The 13,394-nt window shown below is 40.8% G+C and overlaps 4 protein-coding genes and 1 non-coding gene across 7 annotated transcripts in view; 2 read left to right on the plus strand and 3 right to left on the minus strand.

Moving 5' to 3' along the window:
* The window catches only part of LOC135341092 (DNA topoisomerase 2-binding protein 1-A-like), a 36,061-nt gene that overhangs the window by 11,071 nt on the left and 11,596 nt on the right, over positions 1-13,394 (plus strand). For all 3 annotated transcript variants that reach the window (XM_064537567.1, XM_064537566.1, XM_064537565.1), the window contains exons 6-14: positions 2,533-2,595; positions 7,944-7,988; positions 8,284-8,554; positions 10,764-10,990; positions 11,203-11,366; positions 11,529-11,645; positions 12,283-12,524; positions 12,945-13,054; positions 13,166-13,338. In XM_064537567.1, coding sequence (XP_064393637.1) covers positions 2,533-2,595; positions 7,944-7,988; positions 8,284-8,554; positions 10,764-10,990; positions 11,203-11,366; positions 11,529-11,645; positions 12,283-12,524; positions 12,945-13,054; positions 13,166-13,338 — 1,412 coding nt within the window. The remainder of the gene's footprint in view (positions 1-2,532; positions 2,596-7,943; positions 7,989-8,283; positions 8,555-10,763; positions 10,991-11,202; positions 11,367-11,528; positions 11,646-12,282; positions 12,525-12,944; positions 13,055-13,165; positions 13,339-13,394) is intronic.
* Positions 625-2,864, minus strand: LOC135341098 (uncharacterized). The gene is made up of 2 exons (XM_064537572.1): positions 1,489-2,864; positions 625-1,229 (listed from the first exon to the last, which is right to left on the minus strand). The coding sequence occupies exons 1-2, from the start codon at positions 2,203-2,205 to the stop codon at positions 1,002-1,004; spliced, it is 945 nt and encodes a 314-aa protein (XP_064393642.1). The 5' UTR covers positions 2,206-2,864; the 3' UTR covers positions 625-1,001.
* Positions 4,209-6,422, minus strand: LOC135341096 (uncharacterized). Its single transcript, XM_064537570.1, has 2 exons — positions 6,107-6,422; positions 4,209-5,127 (listed from the first exon to the last, which is right to left on the minus strand). The coding sequence occupies exons 1-2, from the start codon at positions 6,303-6,305 to the stop codon at positions 4,298-4,300; spliced, it is 1,029 nt and encodes a 342-aa protein (XP_064393640.1). The 5' UTR covers positions 6,306-6,422; the 3' UTR covers positions 4,209-4,297.
* Positions 6,449-7,891, plus strand: LOC135341093 (uncharacterized). The gene has a single exon (XM_064537568.1). The coding sequence runs from the start codon at positions 6,521-6,523 to the stop codon at positions 7,754-7,756; it is 1,236 nt and encodes a 411-aa protein (XP_064393638.1). The 5' UTR covers positions 6,449-6,520; the 3' UTR covers positions 7,757-7,891.
* Trnaw-cca (transfer RNA tryptophan (anticodon CCA)) lies at positions 10,466-10,537 on the minus strand. Its single transcript has one exon. It is a non-coding gene; the product is annotated as a tRNA-Trp (tRNA).

The following is a 13,394-nucleotide window of genomic DNA, read 5'->3' on the forward strand; positions in this document are numbered from 1 at the left end:
TTGGAAGCAAACGCAATTCTGAGAAAAACGCCCATGGTCCGGTTTGTAATTGACTAGAGGCTGAACATGTCTGTACAAGGAGGAAATGCTTTCCAAGAATATTACTTACTTACTAACTCAGTCAGACGAAACGCGGTGAAATATGAAAATAGTGCAAATATCAATAGTAATGCATGAGAGTATTCATAGACTATAATATCGCACATTTAAAAGGCTAACTAAGCTATCTATCCAGTCCATTTCTTGCTGTGGCCTTTCCCTGCAGAAATAGAGCAGTCTAAACACGAATCAAAATGTGTGCAATAATTGAAAACACACACTACTGCACTGTCAATCCTATGTACAACCTACTGGTTGTACTAATACAGTATAATTATGAAGTAATCTCCTAAAAATTCCACTGCAATACACAGACACACACACACAGACACACACACACAGTCAGCTTTACCTTATTCCTCGTGCTGCTACGCTACTATAGGCATAATTATGCATACGCTTACACACCATCAACAGACACACTTGTGTGATGTTATGTGCATTTTCATCGTAAGTGTATTCGTGCACTCTAGCTGTGATTGCTATGATAAGTATACGTATAGTATGACGGCGGTCACAACACAACGAAGCCATGCATTGTCTAAAATGTGTGGGAGGCAGATCTCCTAATCATGACCAGCACTCCTGTTGTGACTAATAGTCCCCCGGGTTTATTTCAGTGCGAGTTAGCTGGTTAATTTTCACCCGCTTGAAATATCCTGTTACCCGCTTCCAACAAGTAAATTTTCTACTTGCACCTTGTCGATTACCTGCTTAATATTTAAAACCCACGTTTTCACCCAATTCTGAAAGAAAGCCATGTTGTCCCAAATATGTACATTGTACGTTGAGCAATATGCCATTGTCATGTGATCTCTACCTACTTAATTTCCTTGTCAGAAAACTTGTTCATTGTGAAAAGGAGGTGCACATAGTAAATTTTGCAGACACACATGATCGTTCTATAGGACTTCAATTACTGTTGGGCATCTAGTGATGACTAAATTGCATGTGTACACTAGACCACTCGGCAGTATAGCATGTCCTGGGGTGTTCTTGATCGGATTGGTCACTTCACAAGCACATTGCACGTTGCCCTGTCCGTCAGGTCGTATGTAGGTAGACTTGAGGAGGGAGCTGTCATCTCTGTTGCAACTCTGCTCACAGTGCATGCTCAATGTGAAAAAACCCTGTCAATAGTGTGTGGTGTACACATATAAATATAGATGTCATTGAAACGTGAGCACTTTATAACTCTGTCAACAATGTCCAAACGATCCATAACACTGCACAATGTACTTCTTACATAATTATAGCTCCACTAAGCTGTTAAAAAAGTAGTCTACAGTGTGTAATAATATCTATTGAACGTAGCTCTGTTCTTATAACGAATCCTCATGAACGTTAGGAACATGCATGCACACTTATATGCATGATATTATAACTTACATCTCTTGTAATAGGCTGAGAATTTGTGAAACATTGACTCCAGTAATTGTTTCCATTTGCTGTGCACATAGTCGTATCATCGTAGCACGCCTGGTAGAGGCTAATGGAAGTACTTTGTCTAGTAGATGAGTTCATCATGCTGTTTACTTGTGCTGTCAAATTATCCAATGAGGAAAGTAAAACTATTTGCTCTTGCTGTAACTCCTGTTGGTTTGCAGAAAGCCGAGTCACATTATCCTCAAGCTGCTGTATTTTAGGATCTTTTAGATCTACTGCCTCCAAGCTCTGAAATGTAGTCGTAACGTTTTGTGCTTCTTCCTGGAGTATTTTTATCTCTCCTTTTAGGCCTGCTACTTCTATCTTTGTCACTACCAGCGCTGTTACAGACAAGCTACATGCTACTATGCACAGTAGAAGTAGCAATACCATTGGTAGAAGATTGCTTGGTTTACCTTTGTATACTTGATCGTTGTTCGACTGCACCTGCTGCTTTTTTCGTGCCCAACTGAAAAGACGGTTGTATCGTCTGGTCTCATACGCAGGGTTAGCCATCATTTCATTGCTTTCCTGGTTGTCTTTTGCATCTGTCATACTAGTCACTTCGTACACCGTATTGTACTCCAAACTCGTCTCCATCTGCTCGGCATTGCCATCTGCAGATTGCAAACTGTTGTTCTCGTACTCGTTGATGGTTCCACTTCGTCCAGGTAGCTCCATTCTCACTCGAGTTGTGCTGGTAGCAAGTCACTCTACAGTCATCACCTATTGTTTCAATGAATTAACATGTCAGGATTGTCCACTCAAATATGGACATGGTCTGATCTGTAAAATCAGGCTATGGAAGTATTGCAGATAATTACCATTGTTTTTCAGGGTGGGGTATTTAATGCTAAACGATTCATCAGTTGTTTTAATTCATGCTATGGAGTAGAAAGTTGTGTTTTGTGATATTGATCCCCGTCCCCCGTCCCAAGTTGTTGTATGCAAGTTTTCACTTATGCTGTGTAATTTTAAATTTCGAATGCACATGTTTTTCCTGCGCAGGAGAAACTGACACAGCTCGTGCGATTGATGGGTGGAAAGGTAGAAGGGGACTTCACAAAGAGAGTAAGTTGTAGCTACTACCGTATAGCGCGAAATTTTCGAGGCACTTATATTTCGTGGATTGGCCTCTAAAAGCCATTTCGTTGCACAATGTTCGCGGAATGACTGCTTACCGGAAGCCACGCCTTTAAATATTTGCATGATAGCAGGTAATTCTAATTAAAGAACAATTTTCGTAGACTTAATTTTCGTGTACAATTCTAACCCACGAAATCCGCGAAAATTAAGCCCCCCGAAAATTTCGCGCTATACGGTATTTAATGGGTTGTGAATAATTTCAACCCATGAATGGCTGAGGAGGTGCGAAGCACTTGATCTTAGTTAATTAAGGTCACTACTTTTAGCCGAGTTTTTAGTGCTGTATAGGCTTAAAACGTAGTTGGGTTATAATTTATTTTCGCCAATTTTGCTCAGAAGCAAGATACACAGTGGAGCAGCTTGTTCTTGAGGTCAACACAAAACTGATCTTTCAAGTAGGGTTTTGAGTGAAATTGGCAAAATAAAATTATAAATACCCAACTGACATTTTAAGCTTACAGGCACTAAAAACTCAGCTAGAAGTAGAGAAGGTAGGAGAAAACCAATGATTAGTGACCTTCATTAACTACGGTGAAGTGCTCTGCACTGCGAATGGCCTGTTAGCTTTAATGTCAAGTTCTTAATTCCCACACCCTATACAAATAATTATGTCATGGCATGATGTTCAGCCAATTTTGGGGGTCTATATGAAGTTTATAGTTTAATTACGTAACCATATATGCATATAATTATTCTCCTATATGCTTTCATTCCTATAGCGGACCTTTAACATTCACATTTATGTTAATCTAAGTACGCATATTGTACAGTACATAGCACAGCGATTACGTTCAGTACCAGTTATGTAGTTAGTAAACAGCATGACTGTGTAACTGCTATATAGCTATAGGTGTTCAGTTAATTTTAGTCAGCCATACACGTACATAGCTTCTTGATATCTGCTATTATGTGTTACAATGCAAATGAGGACGCAAGAAACTTTTTTTCTTGTGGCAGGTCTCTGGAGAACTCTATAATACATGTATATACACGTAGCTCCTATGATTATGGAAGATGGTCTATACATGCAATTTGATAGTAATCTCTCCAAATCAACCGACATCTTACGTGTACGTACGTACATTCATGCATTGTAATTTTGGAGACAATATAATTCATGTGCATTCCAATGACAAAATTCAGCTGGTATCAGAGTATAATACTCAGTACTGCAAATATAGAACATATAATTATATTATGCATACATGTATATACGATACAGTCGTATTGATTACTATACTGTATGCCTGAGTGTCTATGGGTTTTTGACGCCGTACACTGTACGTGTTGGTGAATAATGTATTGCTGTATAGCGGGTAATTTTCGTGTGATAAAAATTCGTTATTTTCCTGGGCAAGCTGACCTCGACGAAAATTTACCCACGAAAATGTAGGCGTGGTTTACTGAAACGCATGCAATGCAGTGCACCTAATGACATTTTTTACTCACGAAATCACCGCTGTTCAACTCCCATGAACATTATTTGCTATACGGTATAATTATAGGTACGTATGTACATGTATATGATGACCCGTATATACGTATGTATGATGATCCATACCATGGAAAGTACTAATTGTTTTGTGAGTGTAAATCAATGGACTTGTACACAACTAATTGTAATCAACTACTTTGAGTCCTTCTTTCTGCTAGTGAAATATCCCACTCCACCCAAAATCGCACCCCCAACGAGAGCTCCCACGGCTAGAGGCACTGCTCCAATCCCTGAGCTAACAACGCCCACGCAACCTCCTACAGCAACTCCAGCTGCACTGAATTTTGTTATCCTCATTAATATTTCTTTTTTCGTGTGGTCATGTACTACGATCGGTTGAAGCTCGATATCTTGTTGAAAATCTTTGTCTCTTGTATCTTGACGATTCTGTATTCGTTCGGCATTCATCGAGTAGAAAGCGTTTTTAGTTTCAGGTGTTGAAATAGTGTCCAAGCAACCGAACCACAATTCTGTGAACCAATATTCGCGATCAGGTAGGCTGCGAACGTCATAGTAACCGGCTGGTAAAATTTTTATAGCATGTGCTACATCTTCTGAAACTTTCGCCTCTGTTATTATTAGATTTCGTACCTTTTTATCAAACTTAAGAATTTCTGCAACAAATTTTTCAACTTTCTCGCTTGGGCGAAGTCTTGACCAGCTAACGTGAAAATTTTCAATCGTATTCGCAAATGTAAGAACAATGACAGTCTTCTTCCAAATCTCCTCACTAAAAGCTTCGGTTAAAGTGCGAATGACGGAAGCCTCTGGATTTTCAGTGCCCGGCACGAACCGTGTTACACTTGAGTTGATACAGTATATCATCAAATCAATGTTTTGTGAGCACTTGTCAACCATTTCTTGGACATAGGCCTCTTGGTTCTGAGTCCCATCGTATAGTCCCGGGGTGTCCCAAACTGTGGCTAACACATCATCTTTCCTGCACTGGTACTGCTTGACCTCTGCATGATAAAAATAAATTTCAGAGATTGGATGTTTATTATGCCTCGGTGCACATGCACAAGCGAGGTATACGGTAGAGTGTGTGTGTGTGTGTGTCTGTGTGTAGACTGCTGCAGCTGCTCAAGGATCAATAAAGTGCAATAGGCTTCTAGTTATGTTTTCTTGGATCTTAATTCGTGGATTTGCAAAATAATGCTTCGTTCTCGAGTTATGTTTACTTTTGCTTACTTGGAATGCCATTGCAGCCTTTTCAGAAGAGCACATAGCCAAACTTGTTTACCGAGTGTTGCTACTCTACTTAGTAGTTAGCTCTCTGCACTAGAACGCTAGCTATTGGTAGCTGCAAGAGTGAGAAGAGAGCTGCAATTAAGGCTCTGCTGATGCAGCCATTAGTTTTAGACTCAAACTTTTGTTTTTAACAACAATCATGGGTCGATCATTACCCACTCTTTGAGTTTGCATGCAACAAATTGCAAAAATGTTCATCATGACGGTGTATAAGTTCGTAGCTTTATGTTATGTAGCTTTGGCATCTCCACCGAGGCATCAGCACCTGCGGTGCTTTCATTTATTTGCTTAGCTATAATAATAATTATGTAGTACACTTGTAACACAGCGTGAGAAATTATTGCTACAGTACACCCCTATAGTATACTTTTCATTTCCAAATGATACTCACCATCAGGGGTCATAATTATTATGCACTGTGAAAAATGATATGTGACTTCAATACGTGCAGTCTTTGACATATGTATAAGTTTCCCGGGAGTTTTAGAACCGAAATGGGTGGTACCAGAGCCACTACATAGACTTAAACATCACGTGAACCGCTTCTGGTTGTACTATTGGATCGGTGCTATAGTGACAGTAGTCTGTTTGCTTTCAGATTAGCCCCAGCTTTTCATGTTTAGCTCAAAAAACTTGTTTGCAAGCTTTAGTTTTACTGTATAGCTAGGCTACTACTGTAATGGGCCCTACCAGTGGTGCATGTCTTTAGCTGAGTGTTGCTGTCATTTTCTTTTGCTTCTCCTTCACCATAGATAGTATCTATTCCTTCATCCTTGATCTTCAAGCCAAGTATCCCGTTCACGAGTGATGACTTCCCACTGCCTGCTTTACCGGTCACTAAGATATGGATCTCACGGGTCTCCTTGATATGACCTTCAGAAGTAGCCATACTCAACTCTTTGAAGTTGTGGACACTATTTTTCTCCTATCAGTAGATCTACAGTAATTTACTGTATGCATTTACTGTGTAGGTACAGTATTATGGGACTGTTTACTTTACTAATTCTGTTTCTAGGACACTAGATCATCTGATATAATGAATACTCTTGTAATCCAAATTTAGACTTGTAGGCCTATTTTTACATTTTGATCTCTTTAACAAAAATGGATACCGAGAACAATGAAGATGGTTTTCGAATAATGGAAGATAAAGGAAGCGATTTGGACCTTTCAAGGCTTTCTTCCGAAGTCAAGAGTCACCTAAGCTCTACAAAAGTGGCTGCCATTTTACGCAGTGGCAAGTCCATAGATATCCTTATTTGTGGTAAAACTGGCGGTGGAAAATCAACTCTAATAAACGGATTAATGGGAGTCAAACTTATGGAAAAAGAGGCTGCTAAGGAAGGTGACAGTTTAACTCACTGCACCACTCGAGTGGATGAGTACAAAACGATCAAGGATAAAATTACTGTTACTGTGTGGGACACTCCTGGTTTACTGGATGGCACGGACAAGCAAGACGATTATTTGAGGGAAATTGAAGACAAATGTCCTCCCATACACCTCAAATTATTTTGTATAAGTTGCAGCCAAACACGATTTGTTTCTGGACCAAATAATGCTGATAATGGTGATTTCTTGGTCATGAAGAAGTTCACTGAAGCCTTTGGAATGGAATTTTGGAAAAATACCGTTATTGTCCTTACTATGGCAAATACGGTAGAAGCCTTCAAACCCAAATGGAAATATTTGGCACCATCCGACAAACAACAAGAATTCACGCAATACATCAATGAATTCAGGTCAAAAATTCGTTCTATCCTTGAAGACGATATCAAACTTGATAAAGACATTGTTACAAAGATGAAAATTGTTCCTGCTGGTCACTATGATGATAGAAAGCTTCCTGGTCGTGATTACTGGCTCTCTGACTTTTACTTTGAATGTCTGGACGCCATTCCCTCACCAGAAGCCAAAGGAGCTCTCCTCAATTTAAGCCTAGACCGGTTCAAGATGAAAAGTGAGGTGGTCGACAGTAACTTCAAAGAAGATGCTGAAATGCAACCGATTGTTGTTGATGTGGAGAATGGTTTTGTTATAATTTCCGAAACGATTGAAAACTGTTCAATACCAGTTGGGTCTGCAGCTCCTAACGATCAGCCTACTGAAGGTGGCATAGGCACCAAAGGAGCAGCTGGTATCGGTAGTGGTGTGGGGGGTGTGGTTGGGGCTGGGCTTGGGTTTATCGGTCTTCTTGGTGGCCCACTCGCCTTTTTTACGGTTCCGGCTGGAGCAGCTGTTGGTACTGCATTGGGAGCTGGCCTGGGGTACGTCACAAAGAAAATTATCGGCTCAAGTGAACCGTCAGCCAGCAACGAGTCTAAAACTGAGAAAAATTGACATTAATTAGCTAGCTCTATTTATTATATACTCACAAAACTTTGTAGGATCCAAAATGTTTACAGAATGATATTTTCTTAGTTTGTTGTTAACTCAGTATTTCTTTTGAGATTAAAACTTGGTAAATATAATGTGGTTGCTGTTCATGCAGGCTATTATACATGTACATTAATCTTCTTTGCATTAGGTAACCCACCTGATAGCCGGACATGTTGGCAGCACCAAGTACCATGTAAGCTTACATGAACTGCATCTCCACAGTTTGTAGGGAGATATCAACTCGTCACATTGTAGAGAGCTAGGTTGTCCTTTTTCCGAGGTTTAATATATTTTGTAGGAAATAACATTTAGGGGGCAGATCAAAGCAATATATATATATTTAGGTATATTAAGTGTTCTTATAGTTCCACTGTGTGTGCGATGATTAAATATTCATTCTACATAATTTTATATGTACAAGAATCAAATGCGAAGGATTTTTGAGCTCATAAATACTTTTTCATTTAACATGTACTCTTATCTCCCAGGTGGCTCGAAAACTCCGGCTCCCAGTGTTACTACCATCCTGGGTGGAGTCCTGTTGGGGTGATGGCCTTAAACAAGTGATCTACGCCACCGACCCAACCACCTTCCCACCTCATCAGGCACCACCATTCACCGGAATTACTATCACTGTTACAGGACTCGACGAAAAAGCAAGGTCAAAGGTCAAGAATACGTGCTCGGAGAACGGAGGGAAATATTCCGGAGAGTTAACAAAGGACGTTTGCACTCACCTCCTAGTGGGGAACAAGTCCAGTAAGTGCATGCATGTGGGTCATAGTTTATAATTATAGTATCTTCAATACTCAGCTGGGTTTTTTCCTAAGATGCTCCCCATAAAAGTCACGAAAGTCACGTTATTTCCACTATTGTCTAAGATTTGTATGTACATTTGTTGTTGCATTCAGCACATTGAAATGATTAATAAAAACTAGAGGATATTTTACCCGAGGCGCGCGTGGGCGGCCACGGGTATAGTAGTCTGTTGGTTTGTTTGTATAATGAGTGAGTCTGCTTACCTGGATGGATAGCCTTCATACAACAAGTAATAGTAGCAGATTTTGATGTTAAAGCCTCATTGTCGAATAAAAGCGAGCAAAAACGAACTTGCATGTTGGCAGCTAGCTAACTACACGCGGCCTTTATTCGAAACAGATTCCGTATTTGCAGCTGAAGTGATCCCGTACCCTAATTATGGAAAAGGGTAACTAAAGTAGAAAGCTAGAATTGTGACTGCTTCGAGTGGATCCTAGCGCCAAGGCTTCTCTGAGACTCTAGGCTTCTTTGCTGTGATCCTAATCCACAGTACATGTCTCATGGTCTCATGTACAGGCCTACCACTAAAACTCTATTCTCAGCATGCCTCATGAGTCCACTCTGATTTTATTGCTCCTGAGTTGCTGTGCTAGACATACATACTACATGCACTGGATCGTCTGGTTTCTTTATGCATGTCACCAGCCAGGGCTTGCACTTTAGTGCTCTATAGTTTCTCATTTGACACTCTGCCTAATAACTTGTGGTATTGAGGTAATTTATACTACAAACGCACACACTTTTGGCATCCAGGTGAGTGAACACACACAGACAGACAGACTAATAAACCAACAGACTAGTATAACACACCAGAGGAAGTCGGACATCACTTGAACTTTCACTAATTATGACCTTTTAATGACATTCCAGGCCAAATTACTTTTCGTTTTTGCTGACTCAGCAGTAGAATACGACTGGATTTAGCTTGTATGGCTATTATATGCTGATAGGGTTAGGTCCAGTAACCATCACAGACACCAACACAACAAGTTGTCAACAGATTCAGCGACAGAAACCGTGCAGAAACATTGTCTCATAAATCAGTCGCCCTCTATGACATGGACTCGTGATTAGGCCGCCCAACGTTTAGAGGGCAGCTGAAATATAAGACTAGCAGAAGTACAGTAGACGTTACTGCTGAGTCAGCAAAAACGAAAAGCAATTTGGCCTGGAATGTCATTAAAAGGTCATAATTAGTGAAAGTTCAAGTGATGTCCGACCTCCTCTGATAACACACGGCTGCCTACACGCGGCTGCCTACACGCTGAACACACACACACAGACAGACTAATAAACCAACAGACTACTATAACACGCGGCTGCCTACACTACACGCCGAACACACACAGACAGACAGACTAATAAACCAACGGACTACTATAACACGCGGCTGCCTACACTACACGCCGAACACACACAGACAGACAGACTAATAAACCAACAGACTACTATACGATGAGCTATCTCACTGTTACACAGCAAAAACACTTACATGCATCATCGTATTTTAGTGTTAAAATGGCAGAAATTTATGTCATTTTATATGAAATTTCAAAAGATACGTTTCATTTAACATAATGTTTTGTTTTATGTTACTGTAACGAATGTGTTTTTACTGTGTATTTGTGTGTTCAAAGCTGTTGAAATGGTGAGTATATATTATTATAATTATGCACTAAACACTATATCTTATGTACATACAATATTAGTTTATAATCGTAGACATTGTCTCTATATCATCGAGCTGACATGTTAATAAGCATGCATGTAAAAGGGTGCATATAATTAATTATACTCGGAATCCTTTTAGCTGAACCATACGTATACATGATGGTGGGTGGTAAAAATTGGTGACTTCGACGTGATTCGAACACGCAACCTTCTGATCTGGAGTCAGACACGCTACCATTGCACCACAAAGTCACTTCACAAAATATAACCGTGTTCGAACTCACCAAACCAGTGATGGAACTTCTTGTTGTGGATAGTACTTGACTTTCAAACTCTTGTAAAATATGTCAGAAAAAAAGCATGCTATTTAACGCAATTTTAACGTTAACAGAGTTTTTTTTAGTAGAGACTTCTGCACCTTACCCATACACTATAGTCTAAACTTTGTCTCTATGTTCAAGGTTTATTACCCCTTCAGGTACCAAGTACAGATACGCTCGTCAGTGGAAGATGCACTGTGTCACGTCTCAGTGGTTCTATGACAGCGTGGACTGTGGCTATTGTATGCCTGAGGTAGAGTATGATGTGGACGGTAGTGGAGGTGCCGAGAAGGAACCAGAGAAGGCAGAAAACGGCTGGAGGAAGAGCCTGGAGAGCTTTAAACTACCAACTGTGGCTGATGATGAATTTCTTGATGGCTGTAAGGTAGGCAGCCCATATTATTGTCAGAGATCATTCAGTAGGTTATGTATATGCATATGACTCTTTCTGCCCAATGCATGCGTCTAGTTTGGTCCTTTGTGCACCATTGATACCATACTGCCTCTAATGTTCCTTAGTGGTAATACTGTACATTAATGCTTGCCTACAACAGTTGTGTAAACTTCAGGTGCAATCAGCTTACCCCCTCTCCTCAGATCTTTCTGACTGGTTTCAGTGAAGAGGAGTTGATGGTAGTGTACAAAATCGTTAATCTTGGGGGCGGAGTCAGACTGGATCGGCTGAGTGAGGAGATCTCTCATGTGGTGATGGGGGACAGGGAGCAATCCGTTGTTACCACAATACAACACCTCAACAGCAGGTTTGCGTGGACACACTAGTGCATGTGTATAATTATATCTGTCCCTTCAATGGTCAGAAAAACCTCTAGCACAGGAAGTTCAATTGTTACATTGAAAGACTGTATGTCACCTGTTGTATAATTTGTAGAAGTATGACTGTATTTCGTCCCACCCCCCTTCAGTCCACGTGTGGTGAGTGCCCAGTGGCTATTGGACTGTTGCAGTATAGGGGAGAGGGTGAATGAGGAAGACTACCTCTGTCTCCACTCGGGTGAGAGCATGACTGCCGGGAAGAAGAGGTGAGGCTAAACAAACAATTGTTATGCCTCAGTTGCGCATGCGTAGCGAGGTATATACGGTGTGTGCCTGTTTGTTTGTGTAGACTGCCACAGTGAAGTACAAGTAAGAGTTTCTATAGGCTTCTAGTCACGTTTTCTTGGATTGCAATTTGTGGATTTGCAAAACATTGCTTCGTTCTCGAGTTATATAGCTATAGGTTTTGTTTACTTGGAATGTCTTTGTAACCTTTTCAGAATAGTGCGTAGAAAACTTGTCCATGGAGTGCTGCTACTATTTAACTCTGCACTAGAACGCTATATAGCTATTGGTAGTGCACTTGGCTGTTTCATGCATCCATTAAATTTTGGCATCCTTTTTAGCAACGATCATGGTTGATCATTTCCCACTTTTTAAGGCTTGTTTTTAGCAAGATCTAGTAGTTTTTACCGGCGGTGCATGCTTTCATTTATTGAGAGGACAACCTAAGAGTGGCAGAGGTTGTTTGCTTTGATGCTCATTGTGTAAGAACCTGCATGCCCTGTATAATTATGCATGGGATATTACTAGTAACAGTACATCGGGACATTTTGATTTAGGTATGCCTTGACGTGTGATTCATGTGCCTAATAAGGGGATGTTAACTTTCTTCTATTACAGGAAGCTACCCGATGATAAGAATGATGGTATTGATGCTGCTAAACGGCCGTGTTACCAAGGTTATGATGACAATGAGCTGCTAGATGAGGAGGATTTAATGAATCAGTACAAAATGAGGGATTCCCTTACCGAAGCTCCACCCACAGGAAGCGGAGTGCTGAGTGGGTATTCTCTATCAGTGAGCAGAAGAATTCCAGCAGAGGATCGCAAGATGTCTGTCCGAGTTATCACAGAACAAGGAGGTATACCCCCAGTGCACGTAGCATTGTATATAACAGTGCCCTACTACCGGTAGTTGATAGTGCAAATAATGTACTGCTTTTAAATTAGCAGTGTACCCTTTATAGCATTTCAATTTTACTATGTCTTGGTGTGCGCATGCGCAGCGAGGTATACGGTTGTGTTTGTGTGTATGTGTAGGAAAATTACATCTATAGAACGCTAGCTATAAAAGAGCTGCAAAGCTGTACTGTATACTAATGTAGTATCCATTCATTATAGACTTTGAACTTTTGGCAACCTTTTTAGCAACACTCAGAGTCGATCATGTCCCACTTGCACATTTCCTGCATGCTATTAAACAAAAAGTATTAGCTGCATGATTCTACATGTAGCTTTCCACTGAGACATCAGCACCTGCTATACAGTACATTTATTTGCAGGCAAGGTGGTGTCTCCTCCTAACGGCTCATTTTATATCCTACCTATTGAGTTTTTCGAAGAGAGTGCTATGCAACAGAGTGAAGCTACTCACGTCACTATGATCTGGGTGGTGAGTGTGTGAGGAATGTAGTGTGTGGGGAGCAGACTGGATGGGTCCATGTTCTATTCACTCACAGATTGTACAATGTAGTTGAGAATTGCCTACTTTTCCCCCTTGCAGCTACACTCTATTGATGCCGGCACTCTACTTGAACCCTCCTCCCACTTCCTGTTCATGCCAATGGCCACACCCATCTCCACAACCACCCTCTCTGGCTGTGTCCTTGCCTTCAGTCAGTTCTCTGACATAGAGAGAGAGCATCTAATCCGACTCAGCAAGAGCCTGGGAGCCGTGTGAGTGGTATGTGTGTGTGGGGTGGGAGGAGTGTGAGTGTGTGCAACTGTTCCGG

Source organism: Halichondria panicea, chromosome 9, assembly GCF_963675165.1.
Source record: "Halichondria panicea chromosome 9, odHalPani1.1, whole genome shotgun sequence".
Taxonomy (NCBI): domain Eukaryota; kingdom Metazoa; phylum Porifera; class Demospongiae; order Suberitida; family Halichondriidae; genus Halichondria; species Halichondria panicea.

What these genes read in the sequence shown, in the direction of transcription:
- LOC135341098 (XM_064537572.1), bottom strand. Translation starts at nt 2,205, where the DNA reads ATGGAGCTACCTGGACGAAGTGGAACCATCAACGAGTACGAGAACAAC. An exon ending in CTCAGCCTATTACAAGAGAT is followed by an intron (nt 1,230 to 1,488) that starts GTAAGTTATAAT and finishes CACTATTGACAG; the next exon opens with GGTTTTTTCACATTGAGCAT.
- LOC135341096 (XM_064537570.1), bottom strand. Translation starts at nt 6,305, where the DNA reads ATGGCTACTTCTGAAGGTCATATCAAGGAGACCCGTGAGATCCATATC. An exon ending in GCTAAAGACATGCACCACTG is followed by an intron (nt 5,128 to 6,106) that starts GTAGGGCCCATT and finishes TTTATCATGCAG; the next exon opens with AGGTCAAGCAGTACCAGTGC.
- LOC135341093 (XM_064537568.1), top strand. Translation starts at nt 6,521, where the DNA reads ATGGATACCGAGAACAATGAAGATGGTTTTCGAATAATGGAAGATAAA.